At 34.5% G+C, this 16,192-nt stretch overlaps 2 protein-coding genes across 17 annotated transcripts in view; both read right to left on the reverse strand.

Moving 5' to 3' along the window:
* Positions 1–16,192, reverse strand: part of RP9 (RP9 pre-mRNA splicing factor) — a 175,234-nt gene that overhangs the window by 102,080 nt on the left and 56,962 nt on the right. The gene's annotated exons all lie outside the window — the stretch shown is intronic.
* Positions 1–16,192, reverse strand: part of NT5C3A (5'-nucleotidase, cytosolic IIIA) — a gene marked incomplete at its 5' end in the record, with an annotated part of 41,160 nt that overhangs the window by 15,395 nt on the left and 9,573 nt on the right. For 2 of the 5 annotated variants that reach the window (XM_079710845.1, XM_079710844.1), the window contains one exon: positions 280–315. The exons of the other annotated variants lie outside the window; for them this stretch is intronic. In XM_079710845.1, coding sequence (XP_079566971.1) covers positions 280–315 — 36 coding nt within the window. Of the gene's footprint in view, positions 1–279; positions 316–16,192 lie in introns of those variants that run through there. 5 annotated transcript variants of the gene reach the window in all.

A 16,192-nucleotide genomic window follows, 5' to 3' on the forward strand; every position in this document is an offset into this window, starting at 1 on the left:
AGTGTGCTGTTGCTGAGCAAGGAAAATTTAGCACAAAAAGGAACGGGGTAATCATTTTATATGCCGAGAAACACTTTAACGCACATTATATTTCAAGCAAAAAGAATTCCAAAGAAATTCAATTCAACAAACATTCGAAGTTCTACTATGTGTCTAACATTGGGAAGAAAGATTTGTATACAGTTACAGTCCCATAATTAATTATCTGGTTAGAGACAGAGGTAAAAGTGGTGAAGATTCACCATTAATAAATGGAACTGGAAATATTCAAATACCCACCATTTTCACATGTACAGCAGAATCTTGATTAGGCATTTCTTGGTTATCCAATCTTCTGGATTTTCCCAGGTGATGTCACAGTGAAAGAGAGAGAAAAAAAGTACATGTGACATACATACATTTTAGTCTCTTCCTTTATGTTAATGACATACCCGGAAGGTGCTTTTGGTTTGATCGAAATACCGAGTTACTGAAGGCATTTTTTTTTCTTTCCTAAGAAGCTCAGCAAAGATTTTACTCTATCTCACAAAGTTTTGGGTTAAAATTGTGTATGGAGAAGTTGCAGCTCTCCTATAAAAATTTATATGGTGTTAATAAGATTTGAATAGAATTAAAGTAAAGTATATATTTGCAAGAAAATGCTTCATTGCAAGAGCACTTTATCAACATCTCTACATGTAAGGGTGAAGTCTGTGGGAAAATTATGCATTATTTTTACTGAATAAAAATGTAAGGACAAGCATAATCCACACAAGTCAAATTTATTCTTCAATTTTCTCACATTAAAATCTTTAATTTTGTGAAATGATGTGACTAAGATCTGACTTGTGTTTGAATCTAGCATAGTGTCTGGCACAAAATAGGTATGTAATTGAATGATCATTTAAGGGTTTTGGGTGAAATTTATATGCATCTATTTGTTAACCCAAAAGAAGTTTTAAAAATACCCTATCATTATACTAAGTTTCATTTTTGCAGTATAAATCTTAGGGAAAATTATTTATTTTTGTTCCTCAATGACTTTACTTTTTTTTTTTGCGGTACGCGGGCCTCTCACTGTTGTGGCCTGTCCCGTTGCGGAGCACAGGCTCCGGACGCGCAGGCTCAGCGGCCATGGCTCACCGGCCCAGCCGCTCCGTGGCGTGTGGGATCTTCCCGGACTGGGGCACGAACCTGTGTCCCCTGCATTGGCAGGCGGACTCTCAACCACTGCGCCACCAGGGAAGTCCAATGACTTCACTTTTACTTTATTCCAGGTAAGCAAAATTTTACAATAAAAGCACTGTTTAAAAAGGGTAAGTTAGTTGAGAGGGAAAAACTGACTTTTTCTTACACTCTAGTAATAGAAGTTGAACATTAGATCTGTGTTCTTTATAATTAAAATGTGTGTAGCGACATAAAAAAAATTCTCAAATTCTAAAATCCATCCCCCCTTCCACTTAAAGTACATATATAAAATTGGGAAATATCTTACTTAAAAAAGTATTTCCCACCCCTCTCAGAAAGGCTATTAGTAAGTTGATGATTTTACTGATACTGATGGTATCTTAGCATTGAATAAACAGTATTTCCAAATAGTAAGATACCTCCATTTTTTCACATCTGAAAAATACTGTCATCAAAACTGCCTGGCAAGTCGGTTTCTTCATTTATAGAATCCAAAGCGTAAAATATTAAATGCTTATGGCTTTTCTTCAATATTTAATATCTGAAAAGGATTTCTAGATTTCTCAGAAGGCACTATTTAAATAAAACCATCTTATTAGCTTGAAAAAGAGGAAGGAGGATGTGAAAAAGTACAGTGGAGTTTACAAAAATATCATACTCTGAAACATTTGAAAAGCTCAAAGGAAAACAATTCAAGTGTGAAGAATACGTTTTAATATCTGGGAATCTAAAGTCTTTTGTTACACATAGCCAAGTAGACCAATTCCTCTCCACTCTCCGCCCCCAAGTATGGCTCTTTTTGGAGCATTCATTCATGTTTAGTAGAAAAGGAAAGAAGAAGGAAAAAAAAAAAAAAAAGCTAGTGTTAGTAGGTAAAGGAGTTAATCATCTTTCTCATGGTCTCTTCATTATTTTATTTATACAAATGAAAACAAAGAGTGATCAGAAATTTGCTAATGGCCAACTTTAGGACATTATTTTTAATAAGTAGACCTAATAGTTTACTAGATACTCTGCAAATTTCAAAGACGATATTTCATTCTTCCTAATCCTCACTGGCAATCTGACCAGAATTTATCCTTACTCAAAGATAATCTCACATGAAGTGATACTGCAGTCCTAATAGAAAAATCACTATCATTATAGAAGTGTAAAGACTAAGGTATAAATGTCAGCATTCTGGCGCTATTCTAAGGAAGACATTGAAAATTAGGGCAGGATATTTTTAAACCAATAGGCTTGTAAACCTATACTTGGTATATAAACTTCTGGCTTACTTTGCCAGCAGTCATCTGTTGCAGATGCTTCAAGAGAAGAGTTGCTGAAAAAAACACATCATGTGTAGAAGACATGTTCAAAAACAGAAAATATTACCCTTGAACTATGAACTCTCTACTAAGAAAGTTCTGAAGTTTTAAGTATTTGGAACCTTTAAATGTGGACTGGAAAATGTGGAAACTGGAAAATAATTACTTTGTGTTCTTTCACTGTGAGGTTAAGGTCTCTACTGTAACAGTGTTCATTACAAGGAACATGTAGGACAAAGCTGAAAACTGAAGCAAGAGATAAGAAGAACTTCACTTGCATAGCACAAACCTGATAACTGAAAGTTTTAGCTATCGTGGTATTTCATTCTGAGATGATTCTCTTTACACTTTGAAGTTATTTACAAATCAAAATGACTAAAAATTTCTATATCTACATGAAAAAATTTTACTTGCCTTTATACAAGTTTTAAAGTATCTATTTGAATGCAAATTGAATACTTTTAAAGGCCCACTTGACTGTCTTATGGGAAAGTGAAAAAAGATTAAATTCATTGATATTCTTAGCTTAAAAAGTTGTGATTCTGCTTTAAGCTTGATACTTTTAGAAACATTTAAATTACACAATAAATTAATGAAATTTTTAATGGTAAACTGTATACTACTTACATTAAGAAAAGGTATGCATTAGTACAGTATGGACAGTGTATCAGCAACAGTCCTAAATATCTTACTGCACATCTCCAGCAACATGTATTACTTGTCCTAAGCTTGGGTTTTAATAATGACACTTTTTTAGGGTGATTAGCACATGGAAAATCAAACTATAAGTTCCTTATTTGTATAACATTATAAAATCAATTTCTTGGGGGCATTTAAAGAATTCTCCCTAATTATATTTTCAAGGCAGCAGTGAAAAAACAATACACAAACTGGAAAATGAAACTTTCTCTTGATACAGAGATAAAACAAAATGAAACCGAATAGCAAAAGGTGGGAGGGTAAGAGAAGGTGGTAGAAGAAAAGAAAATAGATTTCAAAGGCCAGTTATTTAAAAATTGGCAATTTATACCAATTTTCTTAAATAGTAAAATGTGGCTTCTCAGTCAGAATTTTGTAGATACTTATGAAAATACACAATTTCAAAGCTTAGAATTTATTCATCTATCCTCCCCACCTCCACTAACCTAATAGCTAATAGCGTTTTTCAAGATGAGTAAACCAAGGCACATAGAAAGTAGATAATTTATACTGATTACCCTTAGAGTACTCTGAGTTCCTCTGTCCTTGAATATGTCCTAGAACAACAGCAGAGGTAGTAAGCAGTATCCAGAGATGCAGGGCTTGGATATAGGCTGCCAATAAAAACCAAGTAAACTACTTTAGGAAATGGTCTTCTGCATTAGCTAACTATAAAAAATAAGGTAAATTCAAGTATTTAAATCTAAGTTAACTACAACGTTCTAGGCTATTACGATGATATATATGTTTGAATCTTAATTTTCAATATACAATGTGTTATTAATCCTTACAGACAGTAATCCAGCTTTTATTAATTTATAAAACATACCAGTATAAACCCATTCCAAGATATCCTGGATAAGGCTTATGGGCACAAAATAAAAATTAATTATCTTTATTACTAGCCATAATAAATAGTTCCTAACCCTAGGTACAAAAAGCATGTGGCTATCAGCAAAACTGAGTCACACAACAACTAATGAACAACAAAATTGGATCTTTTTTCCCCTTGAAAAGAGATTTCTGAGGGTACTTTGCTTTTCCTTTACATCTATGTGTGAAACAATAAGCTCTTTTTTTTAAACAATAAGCTCTTAAAATTAGATCCTACAAATTATAATTTCTGAGACTCAAGACACTGCAAAGTTTTACATATTCATATCTTTGCAAACTATAAAGAAGTTTTACATTATACAGGATCATTCTGTTTTTATTTCCTTAATTTGGATGCTTAAATGCCTAAAATTTCAATAAGATACAGAATCAAATAAGAATCAGATAAAGTTAAACAAGAGAAACTTATTTTTACATGAACTGTACACACTTACCCTGAAGGTAACCGGACAAGCTACCGCAGCAAAAGAAAATTCTTCCTGTCTGAGGAGTACTAATATAGCACAAGGTGCAGCTGAGGGCGGTTCCAAAAGCCTTGGCTAATAAGCTCTATGCAAAAACAGTCTTGTGACGCATCACTACACAGTGCTTTATTATGCTCTGGGTGACAGGCTTGCTAGCTCTGAGTTAGTCACCAGTTAGTCTACAGAATATAATCAAATAAAATAATGTGGCAGTTAAGAGAAGGTAAATCTGTACTATTAGAGCACTGCCAACTTGCCCTGCAAAGAAAAAAGGAACCTCAACAGTAACACTTAGAAACACTCTCTTCCTCATGTGTTTTTTGGCTGTCAGCGTACTTGTAGTATGTGTACTTTTCTGTGTGAATATTATATTTCAATACAAAGTGAAAAAGAGTAGGTAGTGGTTGCCAGGGGCTGGAGGAGGGGAGAGCGGGGAGCTATTGCTCAACGGGTACAGAGTTTCAGTCTGGAAGATAAAAAGAGTTCTGGAGATGGATGGTGGTGGTGGTTTCACAACGATGTCAATGTACTTAATGCCATCGAATTGTACACTCAAAAACAGTTAAGCGGTAAACTTTGTTATGTATGTTTCACAGTTTTAAAAAGATTAGTTCATTTAAAACGTGAAAAAAACATGATGCATAAAAGTGTGGTCAGTAAGATGTTAACAGTCTTTATTGCAGGGCAGTGGGATTTAAAGTGACTTTTATGTTTTTCTTCATATTTTCCTACACTGTATATTTCAACAAGACCACGCATAGATCTACTAAAAAATCTGAACACAATGAAAACTAATTTTTATGGTTAAAAAAATTGAAAAAAGTTCCCTTCCTGCTGGAAATGAAAGCAAACTGTTGTGAAGAAAAATATTTTTAACCTTTAAAGAAAAATCAGTCTTGTTTTCAACCTGAGTAGTAGGATTAAATATGCTAATACCATGTGGCAGGGCCTGATACATAAGTTATGCTACAGGCTCTGGGAAGATTTATCATTAGAAATATGGCTATGCTACACTTACGTAAACAAATTTTTCTATCAGCCTTCTCTCTTCTACGCTCAAGAGAAATCAAACCCACAAAACATTTCCAGTAATCAAACTTTGTGAAGTGGCATTCTCTATTACAAACAACACAAAAAATTTTTAAATGGCTTTTAAAAAAGGCCACTAACAAATTAACCAAACTTGGTATCCTACCAAATGTTAAAAATTGGCATTGCTATCTTAATAAGATGAGAAGATTGACAACATAACATTTCTCTTAGAGGAAAATCTTTTATATTCTAGTAATGGAGGCTCAAGGGCAACCAGGTGATCCATTTGGAAAACACCTCTGTATTATGCATGAATGTGATGACTTAACTGTCCTTTAATATATTAATATGGTTAGTAATGATAAGAATTTAAAAAATATCTCTTTGAAACATGACTCCAGATAAATCATCTTCAACAAAAACAACAAAGAATGCTGGAGTTAGAGTTCCATAACCTTTTTGGAGGGGTATTTAGAAATACTATTAAAAGCTTTAGAAATATACATTCCCTTTGACACACCAATTTTATGTCCTAAGGAAATAAGACAGTACACAAAAATTTAGTTGCAAGGGTGTATATTGCAGGGTTGCTTTATAATACTGGAAAACCGTAAACAGCCTAAATGCCCAGTATCTAAATGTTTATTAATACTGGAGAGGTGAATAAATTGGGGTAAACACATAAAAAATTATACAGTTCTCAAACATGATTATTATAAGTAGCTAAAATTTATTGTATGTTTACTGTGTGCCAGATACTTTTAAGCACTTGACATACCTCATCTCATCTCAACTCATCTCATATTCATATCACTAGAAGGTATGTATCTTTATCCTCTTTTTTTTTTTTTTTTTTTTGCGGTATGCGGGCCTCTCACTGTTGTGGCCTCTCCCGTTGCGGAGCACAGGCTCCGGACGCACAGGCTCAGCGGCCATGGCTCATGGGCCCAGCCGCTCCGCGGCATGTGGGATCTTCCCTGACCCGGGCACGAACCCATGTCCCCTGCATCGGCAGGCGGACTCTCAACCACTGCGCCACCAGGGAAGCCCTATCCTCATTTTAAACGTGAATAAATTAAGACTTGTAGCTGGCAAGTGGCAGAAATGGATTCAAATTCAGGTCTCTGTGACTTCAGAATACATGCCTGTAAATCACTATACAGTACTGCTCTGTGAGATCAATATTTACATATATACTGAGATATACATGATCTACTATTGAGTGAAAAGAGTTATGAGAGTATCTATAGCAAGAGTCCAATTTTGGGGGAGAAATCTTTATATAAGCACAGGAAAGTCTAAAGTAGAATATGTAAGACAGTATCAGTAATGGGATTAAGGGGCCATTTTTATTTTCTGAGCTTCATAAAATAAATGAGTTCCTTGGGGGGAAAAAAATGGCTTGTTAAAAATGATACAGTAGTAGAACCGATCATGTCCATAATCGGAAAAGAAAGTTTAAAAAAAAAATCAGAACCAGTCAACATCATACGGATGGATTATTTTAAACAATATTTCTAAAGTAGAGACAGAAGCAAGGAATTCAGCCAGTTTACCCTAAAACAAAACAAAATACTTTACAGCATGAAAACCAAGATGGCTAGTTTCTTATCAAGAAGGGTGTTTTGGTCTCTAAGAGATAGATGACTTTGGCTTTGACAGTGTTCTGTCCAGCTACTCTAAGGAGAGTGGAGAAGAGAGGAAATATGAGCATTGTTTCCTGACCACATATAGGGGACTTCTTCGGCCTTTCAATTCCATCTAGTAGGTGGGTATACGTGCTGGGGGTGGGACTGTGTGTCTGGTGGGGTGTCCCTCTATGTCTAAAAAAAAGCACATACCTTAATTTAAAAATAATGTATTACTAAAAAGTGCTAATGATCACCTGAGCCTCCAGCAAGTCAAAATCTTTTTGCAATAGTAACATCAAAGAACACTGATTACAGACCACCATAACAAATATGATAGCAATGAAAAAGGTTGAAATATTGCGGGAATTACCAAAATGTGACATAGAGACATGGAAGTGAGCAAATGCTGTAGGAAAAATGGTCCCGATAGACTTGCTTGATGCATGTTTGCCACAAACCTTCAATTTGTAAAAAAAATGCAATATCTTCAAAGTGCAATAAAACGAGGTATGCCTGTGTAATTTAATCAGTAAAACCTTAAGAGAAAGATAATACTTCCCCCTTCATTATAGGTAAGGAATCTAACGTCTGGGAGAAGTCACTTGTTACTTACATACGTGAGCTGGAAGACTTTTTTTCTTACTTTATCAGCACTGTTTCTAGGCAATATTATAAACATAAGACTTACATGAGAGGGCTAAAGATGTGTATGATAAGAGTAATGTTTTGAAACTGTGCCATAGAAAAGGAACAAGGACACAAGCAAAGTACTGAATGAAAGAAAATGAATTTTGTTTCAAATAGCTCTAGGATCCTCTTTTTTTTTTTTTGAGAGGAGACATAAGGGATCCAGGAATAAAAGAAGTCATAAAGGCAGTCTCTTTAGTAGCACAGTGGACTTTCATCTCTGGACATAATGACTGGGCCTTGTTGCCTTGGAGTTTCTTTATTCACTGTCATAGAAACAAAAATTACTCATATCACTCCTGATGCAAACTCTAAACCTGAAATTGATATGCCAAGGCCAAAGAATCATACAGGACTCAAATATCTGGCAGATTTTTCTCCCCTTATAACACTGAAACTGGCTGTCTTTATCAACGGAGAAAGGGATACTCATTTATACTTGTTACAACTTTTAGATACCGTCAATTTTCAATTAACTTGAAAAGCTAAAAATGATCACATCATATTTTGCCATGAAAAAAGTTTCTCAAAATTTTGAAATAATGAAAAAACAGAAAAGTCCACAGAAAACCTATCAGTTTAAATCTTAATAACTTATTAATTGATTTTGCCTTTAATCTTTGGGCAGGGAGTAAAGGGAATAAAGGTATTATATTAATTAATAGTTATATATGAAAAAAATCATTTCATAATCCCACATAACACCTGTGGTATGTAGTTATTTCTCAATAATCCAATCTATGACTTAACTACTTACTCACAGTTAATTTACCATAAGCCAATTACCATTTCTCTGTGGAATGTATTTTTAAACTTCATTCTGAACTTGCTTGACACCCTAGGAAGTTATTCCAAACCAAACAATAAAGTCATATAAGGAAGACAATTCAGTAGGAGGTGAGATGTAATATTCTCTATAAGGACTCTTGCCAAACTTGTTCCTGCTAATTGTTGCACGATGTAAATAGAAAGACCATTTTTTTAATCATGCAAAACACCTGTCTAGGCATTTGACTTCTCTCAAAACTTCTCGGAAAAAGACAAGAGTCAACTAACTTTAAAAGTGTGACTGTTCAAAATAAAATTGAAACAAGGTGATATAAATGCTTATATGAATATGGTTTAAAATGTTTAAGGAGCAAAAACAGAGATGAAAACAATTAATTATTATATGTTGGGGAAATGAACAGCAAGTAAAGATGTTCTCGTAAGTTTTTCTCTCATTTAAAATAATTCCAAAGACTTATCCTATTAGGTGACTGTTAGCAAAGTTGATTGCTGCATTTATGAATTTACACACATATATATAAACTGAGGAAAACCTATGGTTCTAATCTCAATACATTTCTTAAAAACTCTATGCAGGGCTTCCCTGGTGGTGCAGTGGTTAGGAATCTGCCTGCCAATTCAGGGGACACGGGTTCAAGCCCTGGTCTGGGAGGATCCCACATGCCTTGGAGCAACTAAGCCCACATGCCACAACTGCTGAGCCTGTGCTCTAGAGCCGGAGCTCCGCAACAAGAGAGGCCACAGCAGTGGGAGGCCCGAGAGCACCGCAACAAAGAGTAGCCCCTGCTTGTCCAAAGACCCAATGCAGCCAAAAATAAATAAATAAATAAATAAATAAATAAATGTATATATTAAAAAAAATACATCTTTGTTGCTATGTACACATTAAAAAAAAACTCTACGCAAAAATCTAGGATTGAATAACTTAATTTTCAGAAACTCAAATGAAGTTCTTGGACACAGTCTATATCTTTTTACTTTCTTATTTAAAAAGTAATAAATTCTGTAAACTCCTTTAGAGGAAATGACATTTGTGTTGCAATAAGTAGGTCAAGTTCATGAAAATCCGATGTAAGACAGTACCTTAAATGAAGGAAGTCTTTCCTAACTGTCAAATGTACTATGTTCTAATTTTTCAAGATGCTTAGCACTGAAATTATTGTTCCTATTTTATTATATCTGGATTTCTGCGCCTGAAATGCAACAAGAAGAAAAACTTTTGTTTTAATTCCACATCATAAAGTTGGCATTCTATATGTTGAAAAGAAACAGTATTGTTTAGGATTGCTATTTTGATATGGGTTATAATAAAAATGGTAAAAAAGTTATGTTATTAGTGGCTTTTATTATTTATGTATTATATCCAGTACATCTAAAAGGAGAGTACAAAGAAACATACTATCCCTTCTTCTTGCTATGCTAAATAAACTCATTTAAAAATAAGGTAAGAAAACAATGAAGAAAATTACTGATATTCAAGTTCATAAACTAATAACTTGTAGCAAAGAATTATTTGAAATTATATGGATGATATCAGCAGTTGATAACTTGAGTTTTTAAAGTATAAAAGTAGAAGAAAACACAAAATATAACCCTTTCAAAACCTCTCTGAATATTAATAAACTCAACATAGTAAACTAATTAATTTAATCTTAGAAAAGTTTTGATAACATATAGTACATTCAATAATGGAATGTGTGACACAGAAACCAAATTTATGGTTACCAAAGGGGAAAGGGCTGAGGGGGAGGGATAAATTAGAAGTTTGGGATCAGCAGACAAACTACTACATATAAAATAAACAAGGTTCTACTGTATAGCACAGGGGACTATATTCAATATCTTGTAATAAACTATAATGGAAAATAATCTGAAAAAGAATATCTTTATCTATCTATCCATAAATAAATATATCTGAATCACTTTGCTGTACACCAGAAACTAACAGAACATTGTAAATCAACTATACTTCAATAAACCAAACCAAACCAAAACCAACAATGGAATGTGTGCTCATTAGAACAGAACTTATAAAAATAAGTTTATTAGAAAATAACCTTCAAAAAGCTTTGTGGTCAGGTTTTATACTTGTGAGCTCTTTCAAACTTTAACAGCTCCCATGCTAGATAAACTATAACACAGAAAAAGAAGTTAACTACCCAATTCCATTTATGAACTAACTAGTATAAAACCCTGAAACAAATGTCTTTCAAAAAGAGACAAAAAAAGATACCTAATTTCACTTATGAATACACATAACAGAAGTTTTAAATAATAAACCAGTGACAGGGTGGGATAGGGAGGGTGGGAGGGAGATGCAAGAGGGAGGAGATATGGGGATATATGTATATGTATAGCTGACTCACTTTGTTATAAAGCAGAAAAAAAAAAACCCAGTAACAAACTAAATTCAATAGTATAATAATCACCTGACATGACTGAATCAAATATAGTCCAAAGATCAAGTAATAGTTATCAAAGAGAAATGATAGGATCACAGGTGATTGTATTTTCTTCTTCATACTCTTTGGTATTTTCTAAATTTTCTATAATGAATAATATCTTATACCTAGAAGAAAACAAAGATTATTTTTTAAAAGTTCCATGTCCCAAAATAAAAGAAAGTGAAAGTGTGTATAATGCTACTACATCTTTAGAAGAAATGGACATGGCATATATTAAGTAATATTTATGAAGGTAAAATGAAAATTATCTATTGGGGCAAAAATCATAATGCCTTACTATTTTTTTCTGTAGTTAGCCTTCCTCATTCTATGGCTGGGAGGGTAAACTAGTGAGTAAGTTATACAAACTATTTAATGCTATATTCTCCTCCTACTCTGGCTATCGAATGAAGTCATAATGTGTAAATGAGGAGTCATGTGCAAATCAAGGTTAGTAAAACATTCTAAAGAATTAGTCATTGGCTTAATGAAGCCATTAAAGGTTTGAAAAGGAGGGTCAATTTAGATTACTCAAAAATGGAAGTGAAACAAAAAAACTTGGAAAAATATATTTCTAACATACTCTCATGGCTGAAACTCATTTTAAAAAAGCCCTTGAAAATCACAAAAAAGAACTCAGATGGTTCAGAAAAGAAGAAAATAAGTGGCCAATTTTTAAAAAAAGTTCAACTTCAAAAGTAATAGAAATATTAACACTTTAAAAAAAAGTTATCATTTGGCAAAGATCAGAAAAAAAAAGATATCTACTCCCAGGAAAACACGGAGCTAGGTACTTAAATATACTGTTGGTGAAAATATAAATTGGTACAACCTTTTCAGAGGATAACCCCTGGCAGCACATTCAAAAGGCTTTGATCAAGCAATTCCATTTAAACAATCATGGACACGCACAGATGCTACTAGAATGTTCACTGATCCATTATTTATCATAACGGAAAGTGAGAAACAATCTAAATGTTCACCAATGAAGAACTTGCTAAATAATTAATGATATTCATATATGATATAATACCAAAGATAATATAGTCATTAAAATAAGTATAAGTTTATTATTAAGAAATAAACTAACAAGTTAAACATTGTTTTAACAAGTTAAAAACAATGTTATAGTATGGTCTCATTTTGGGAAAAATGATACTAATAGTTATATGTACAGAAGGAGAAAGGAGTACATTTACTAAAATATGGGGTTTTTTAGGTGGTGAAAATTGCAGATTACTTTTTTTTGCTTATCTAGATTTTCTAATTTTATATCAGCATATACTATACCAGAAATAAAAAGAGAAAGAATCAAAGGGAAAATTAAGTTTAAGATAGGTAAATAATTAAAAATGGAGAAATTCCTTGTAAAAAGCTGGATCTTAATTCAGGTACTCATGAGTCCTTAATCATCAAAGCTCCCCTAAAGCTAAATCAAATGATTGGAAATCCACACCTGTGGACCACATGAGTTAATTTTGAAATATATAATAAATCACATGATCTGTGCTTGTTCTAAGTATACTAGAGGGGACTCAAAAGTGAGTCAAACAGATACAGCTTTATTTTTTATAATAACTCATGTTTCTCATACAATTTTAGTGAAATTAAATCTCAGTAATTGTAAATGATATATGCCAAGCCTCCAAGTGTGCTACCCAGGTCAGCTGAACCATCTACAATTATGACAGCAGGCATGCAGGGATTGGGCTAGGTACTGTTTTCTAGAATGCTAGGTACTCAGGTTAAAAACTGTTGCTCAGAATTTGGCATAATGCTGGACATTTCTCATTCCCAATCTTTTTAACTTTAAGAAAGATATATGATAAAACTAGTCATTCAGTTTTTATCTCCAAATCTGAGGGCTCAAATGGAATACTGTTTAGAGATCATTTTTAAATGCATTACTTAATGTGAATAATATACTATCTGAGAACATCATGTCTAAAATAAAGTTGGGAAAATAATAGCTTTGTTTATTATATATACTGCATGTATATAATTTCTTTTTTAATCTTAATAACCCAGGTGGATATTAGAATAGTATACTGTCGGAATTCTCCCAGAGTATAATTATTTAAAACAAGTGAAATGAAAAATAACAACCAAAAACAGAACATATTCTAATATAATACCCTGAAGGAAACAGGGGGCAGGAGAGTTTTTAGGTGAATCTTCTCCACTCTAGAGAACTGGAAACTAAGGCTTACAAAAGTGAAATTTGTCCAGGGCTGAACGATTAAAATGTGGCAGCGCTGAGATCTGAACCAAGGATTTACCAACTACTAAACTCAAACATCTATTACATGACCCCATTCCCTTACAAGATTGTCTAGCGGTCAGATCACAGATTAACATAACTTGTTAAAGAAAGAAAATACTGTGTATCTTTACTAGATAAACCACAATATTTATATTATGGAGAGAAAAACAGAACAATAATTATGGATCAGTAGACAGAGTTCTTTCTCCTGCCAAAACTAGGAACACGTGACAATATCATGCATGGTACACAGTTGTGCACAAAAGACAAAATAGAATAAAGTATTTAATTAGCTTAGAAAGACAAAATTTTTAAAGATCAGCAATACAACAACACCTTACTAAAGAAGTAATTCTCATTCCCAACTGGAAGCATGCTTTACTCAAAAGCTTCAGAGAGAGCTATAATCAGACTGAATGCTGGCTCTGCTATTTATTAGCCAAGTTCCTAAGCAAATTGATAGAAAATTACAATAATTACCAGCTGTACTGTTTTTTTTTTTTTTTTTTTTTTTTGCAGTACGTGGGCCTCTCACTGTTGTGGCCTCTCCCGTTGCGGAGCACAGGCTCCGGACGCGGTCCAGCCGCTCTGCGGCATGTGGGATCTTCCTGGACCGGGGCACGAACCCGTGTCCCCTGCATTGGCAGGCGGACTCCCAACCACTGCGCCACCAGGGAAGCCCCGTACTGTGTTTTAAGGATTAAATTAGGTAAGCATGCAGGGCACACTTGGACATAAGTAGATACCTCAAAGTTTTAGTTCCTTTTCCCTGGTTACAAGATAACAAGGCAGTACCAAATTAACCCAAATGCAAATCGGTTTCTAATTCTTTTCTAGTTCTAATGCAGTGTAGCCCCCTTTTATCTTAGGGAACTTCAGTGGGTTTCTTTTTTGTAACATTTCACTATGCTTTAAAGCTAGGTTAGGTTCTCAAACTTTTCCTATCTCCCTCTATCAAAATCCATCGAGTGTCTCATTCCCTTAGAGAATGAGAACACGAGAACGCTAGAACGCTAATGGTGTGACTAACAGAGAAGTCAAGATAAACTGACAAACTGTTCATGGGGGAAGACTGTATAATAATAACATGATGATTTTTTTGATGGTGTATTTGGAACCCAGACTCTTGAGTGGGACATTTGGGGTAAGGTAAATGAGAGGGCTGTGCCACGAAAAGGCTTCAGAGATACAACAGAGGCAGGAAGGATGTTGCAGGAACCCACATCATGTTAAACCTCTGACCGTCTACTTCCACCTAATTATAAGCAGGAACTTGCCAAACAAATTAAGTAACCCTCCAATCAACTGCTAAACAACTTTGTAATCTATTAGCACCTTGAAAATGAAGAACATATGTTGAAAAAAAGTAGACAAATGGCATTTACATCTATAATGGCAGAATACTGTCATACTTGGTTTAAATTCCATAGGTTAATGGTTTTTAGGAGAGGAAAAAAATTTTCTCTCTATCCTTCTAGATTTTTGCCTGAGATCCCCCGTACTAAAAAGACAGATTAACAGAAAAAAATTTTTTCGTACCTACAAGAGCTCCCACGAAGATATGAGATCCAAAGACAGCCAGGCAATTGAGGCTTATATACCGTACTGAGCTAAGGAGAAAGAGGTAGGAGTCTGGGGCTTTAAAGGGGAGGAAGGCAATTCACAGGAAGAGGGGAAGAGCAAACATTTGGTAAACAAATATTTGTCCTGCTATGCAGATTAGTATCTCAGATGAAAAATGTGATCTCTGGTAACAGCTCTCTTCCTGGTACAGGACCCCTTTCTAAATTTTTAGGCAGTTACGGAGGAGGTAAAAAGCCTTTTCTGAGTCTGCTGAGTCTTGACTGCCTTCAGCACCAAATAATCCACATACCAAAATGGCACATTTTGGGGTGGCATATTCTGCTCCCCTTCAGGTTTAAGAAATAGATGGTAAACATAAAAGTGCATTAATAAGGAAGGTAAATAGTTTAGAAATGTAGCACCCTGCCATAGCAGAGGGAGAAGTCTGCCACCTGCTGACAGAAAAACAGGATTGTATAATTTCCCTGATTGCTGTTTTTTTTAAAGGGGGAAAACCTATCAGGTAAGGTTCATGACATTAGATTTCAAATTAGTTATTACATGAAGATATAAATTACAACCTATGATTAAAAGAAAAATAAAGATTAAATAGGATTTCAGATTCTCTGTATTTTTTAAAAATAAATTTATTTATTTATTTTTGGCTGCGTTGGGTCTTCGTTGCTGCGCGCGGGCTTTCTCTAGTTGCGGCGGGCGGGGGCTACTCTTCGTTGTGGTGCGCGGGCTTCTCCCTGCAGTGGCTTCCCTTGTGGCGGAGCACGGGCTCTAGGTACGCGGGCTTCAGTAGTTGTGGCGCGCGGGCTCAGTAGTTGTGGCTTGCGGGCTCTAGAGCACAGGCTCAGTAGTTGTGGCACACGGGCTTAGCTGCTCCACGGCATGTGGGATCTTCCCGCACCAGGGCTCGAACCCGTGTCCCCTGAATTGGCAGGCAGATTCTTAACCAGTGCGCCACCAGGGAAGTCCCTCTGTATGCTTATTAATTTAATAATAATTATTAATATTAATACATTATTAAATATTATTATTAATTTAATAATTATTTTAAAAACAAGTAAAATAGGAATATATGGAAATGATTTAACACAAATTATAGGGAACATTCAAACTGCTGTGAAAAATTAAGGATAACCCAAAACGCTTGGCAAAATTATAAAATCTGTTGGGGAGGGAAAGTGATTTTCCCTCTATCCTAGGTTCCTGGCTGAGACTCCCCTGTAATAAAAGACAGATT

Source organism: Hyperoodon ampullatus, assembly GCF_949752795.1.
Source record: "Hyperoodon ampullatus genome assembly, chromosome: 9".
Taxonomy (NCBI): domain Eukaryota; kingdom Metazoa; phylum Chordata; class Mammalia; order Artiodactyla; family Ziphiidae; genus Hyperoodon; species Hyperoodon ampullatus.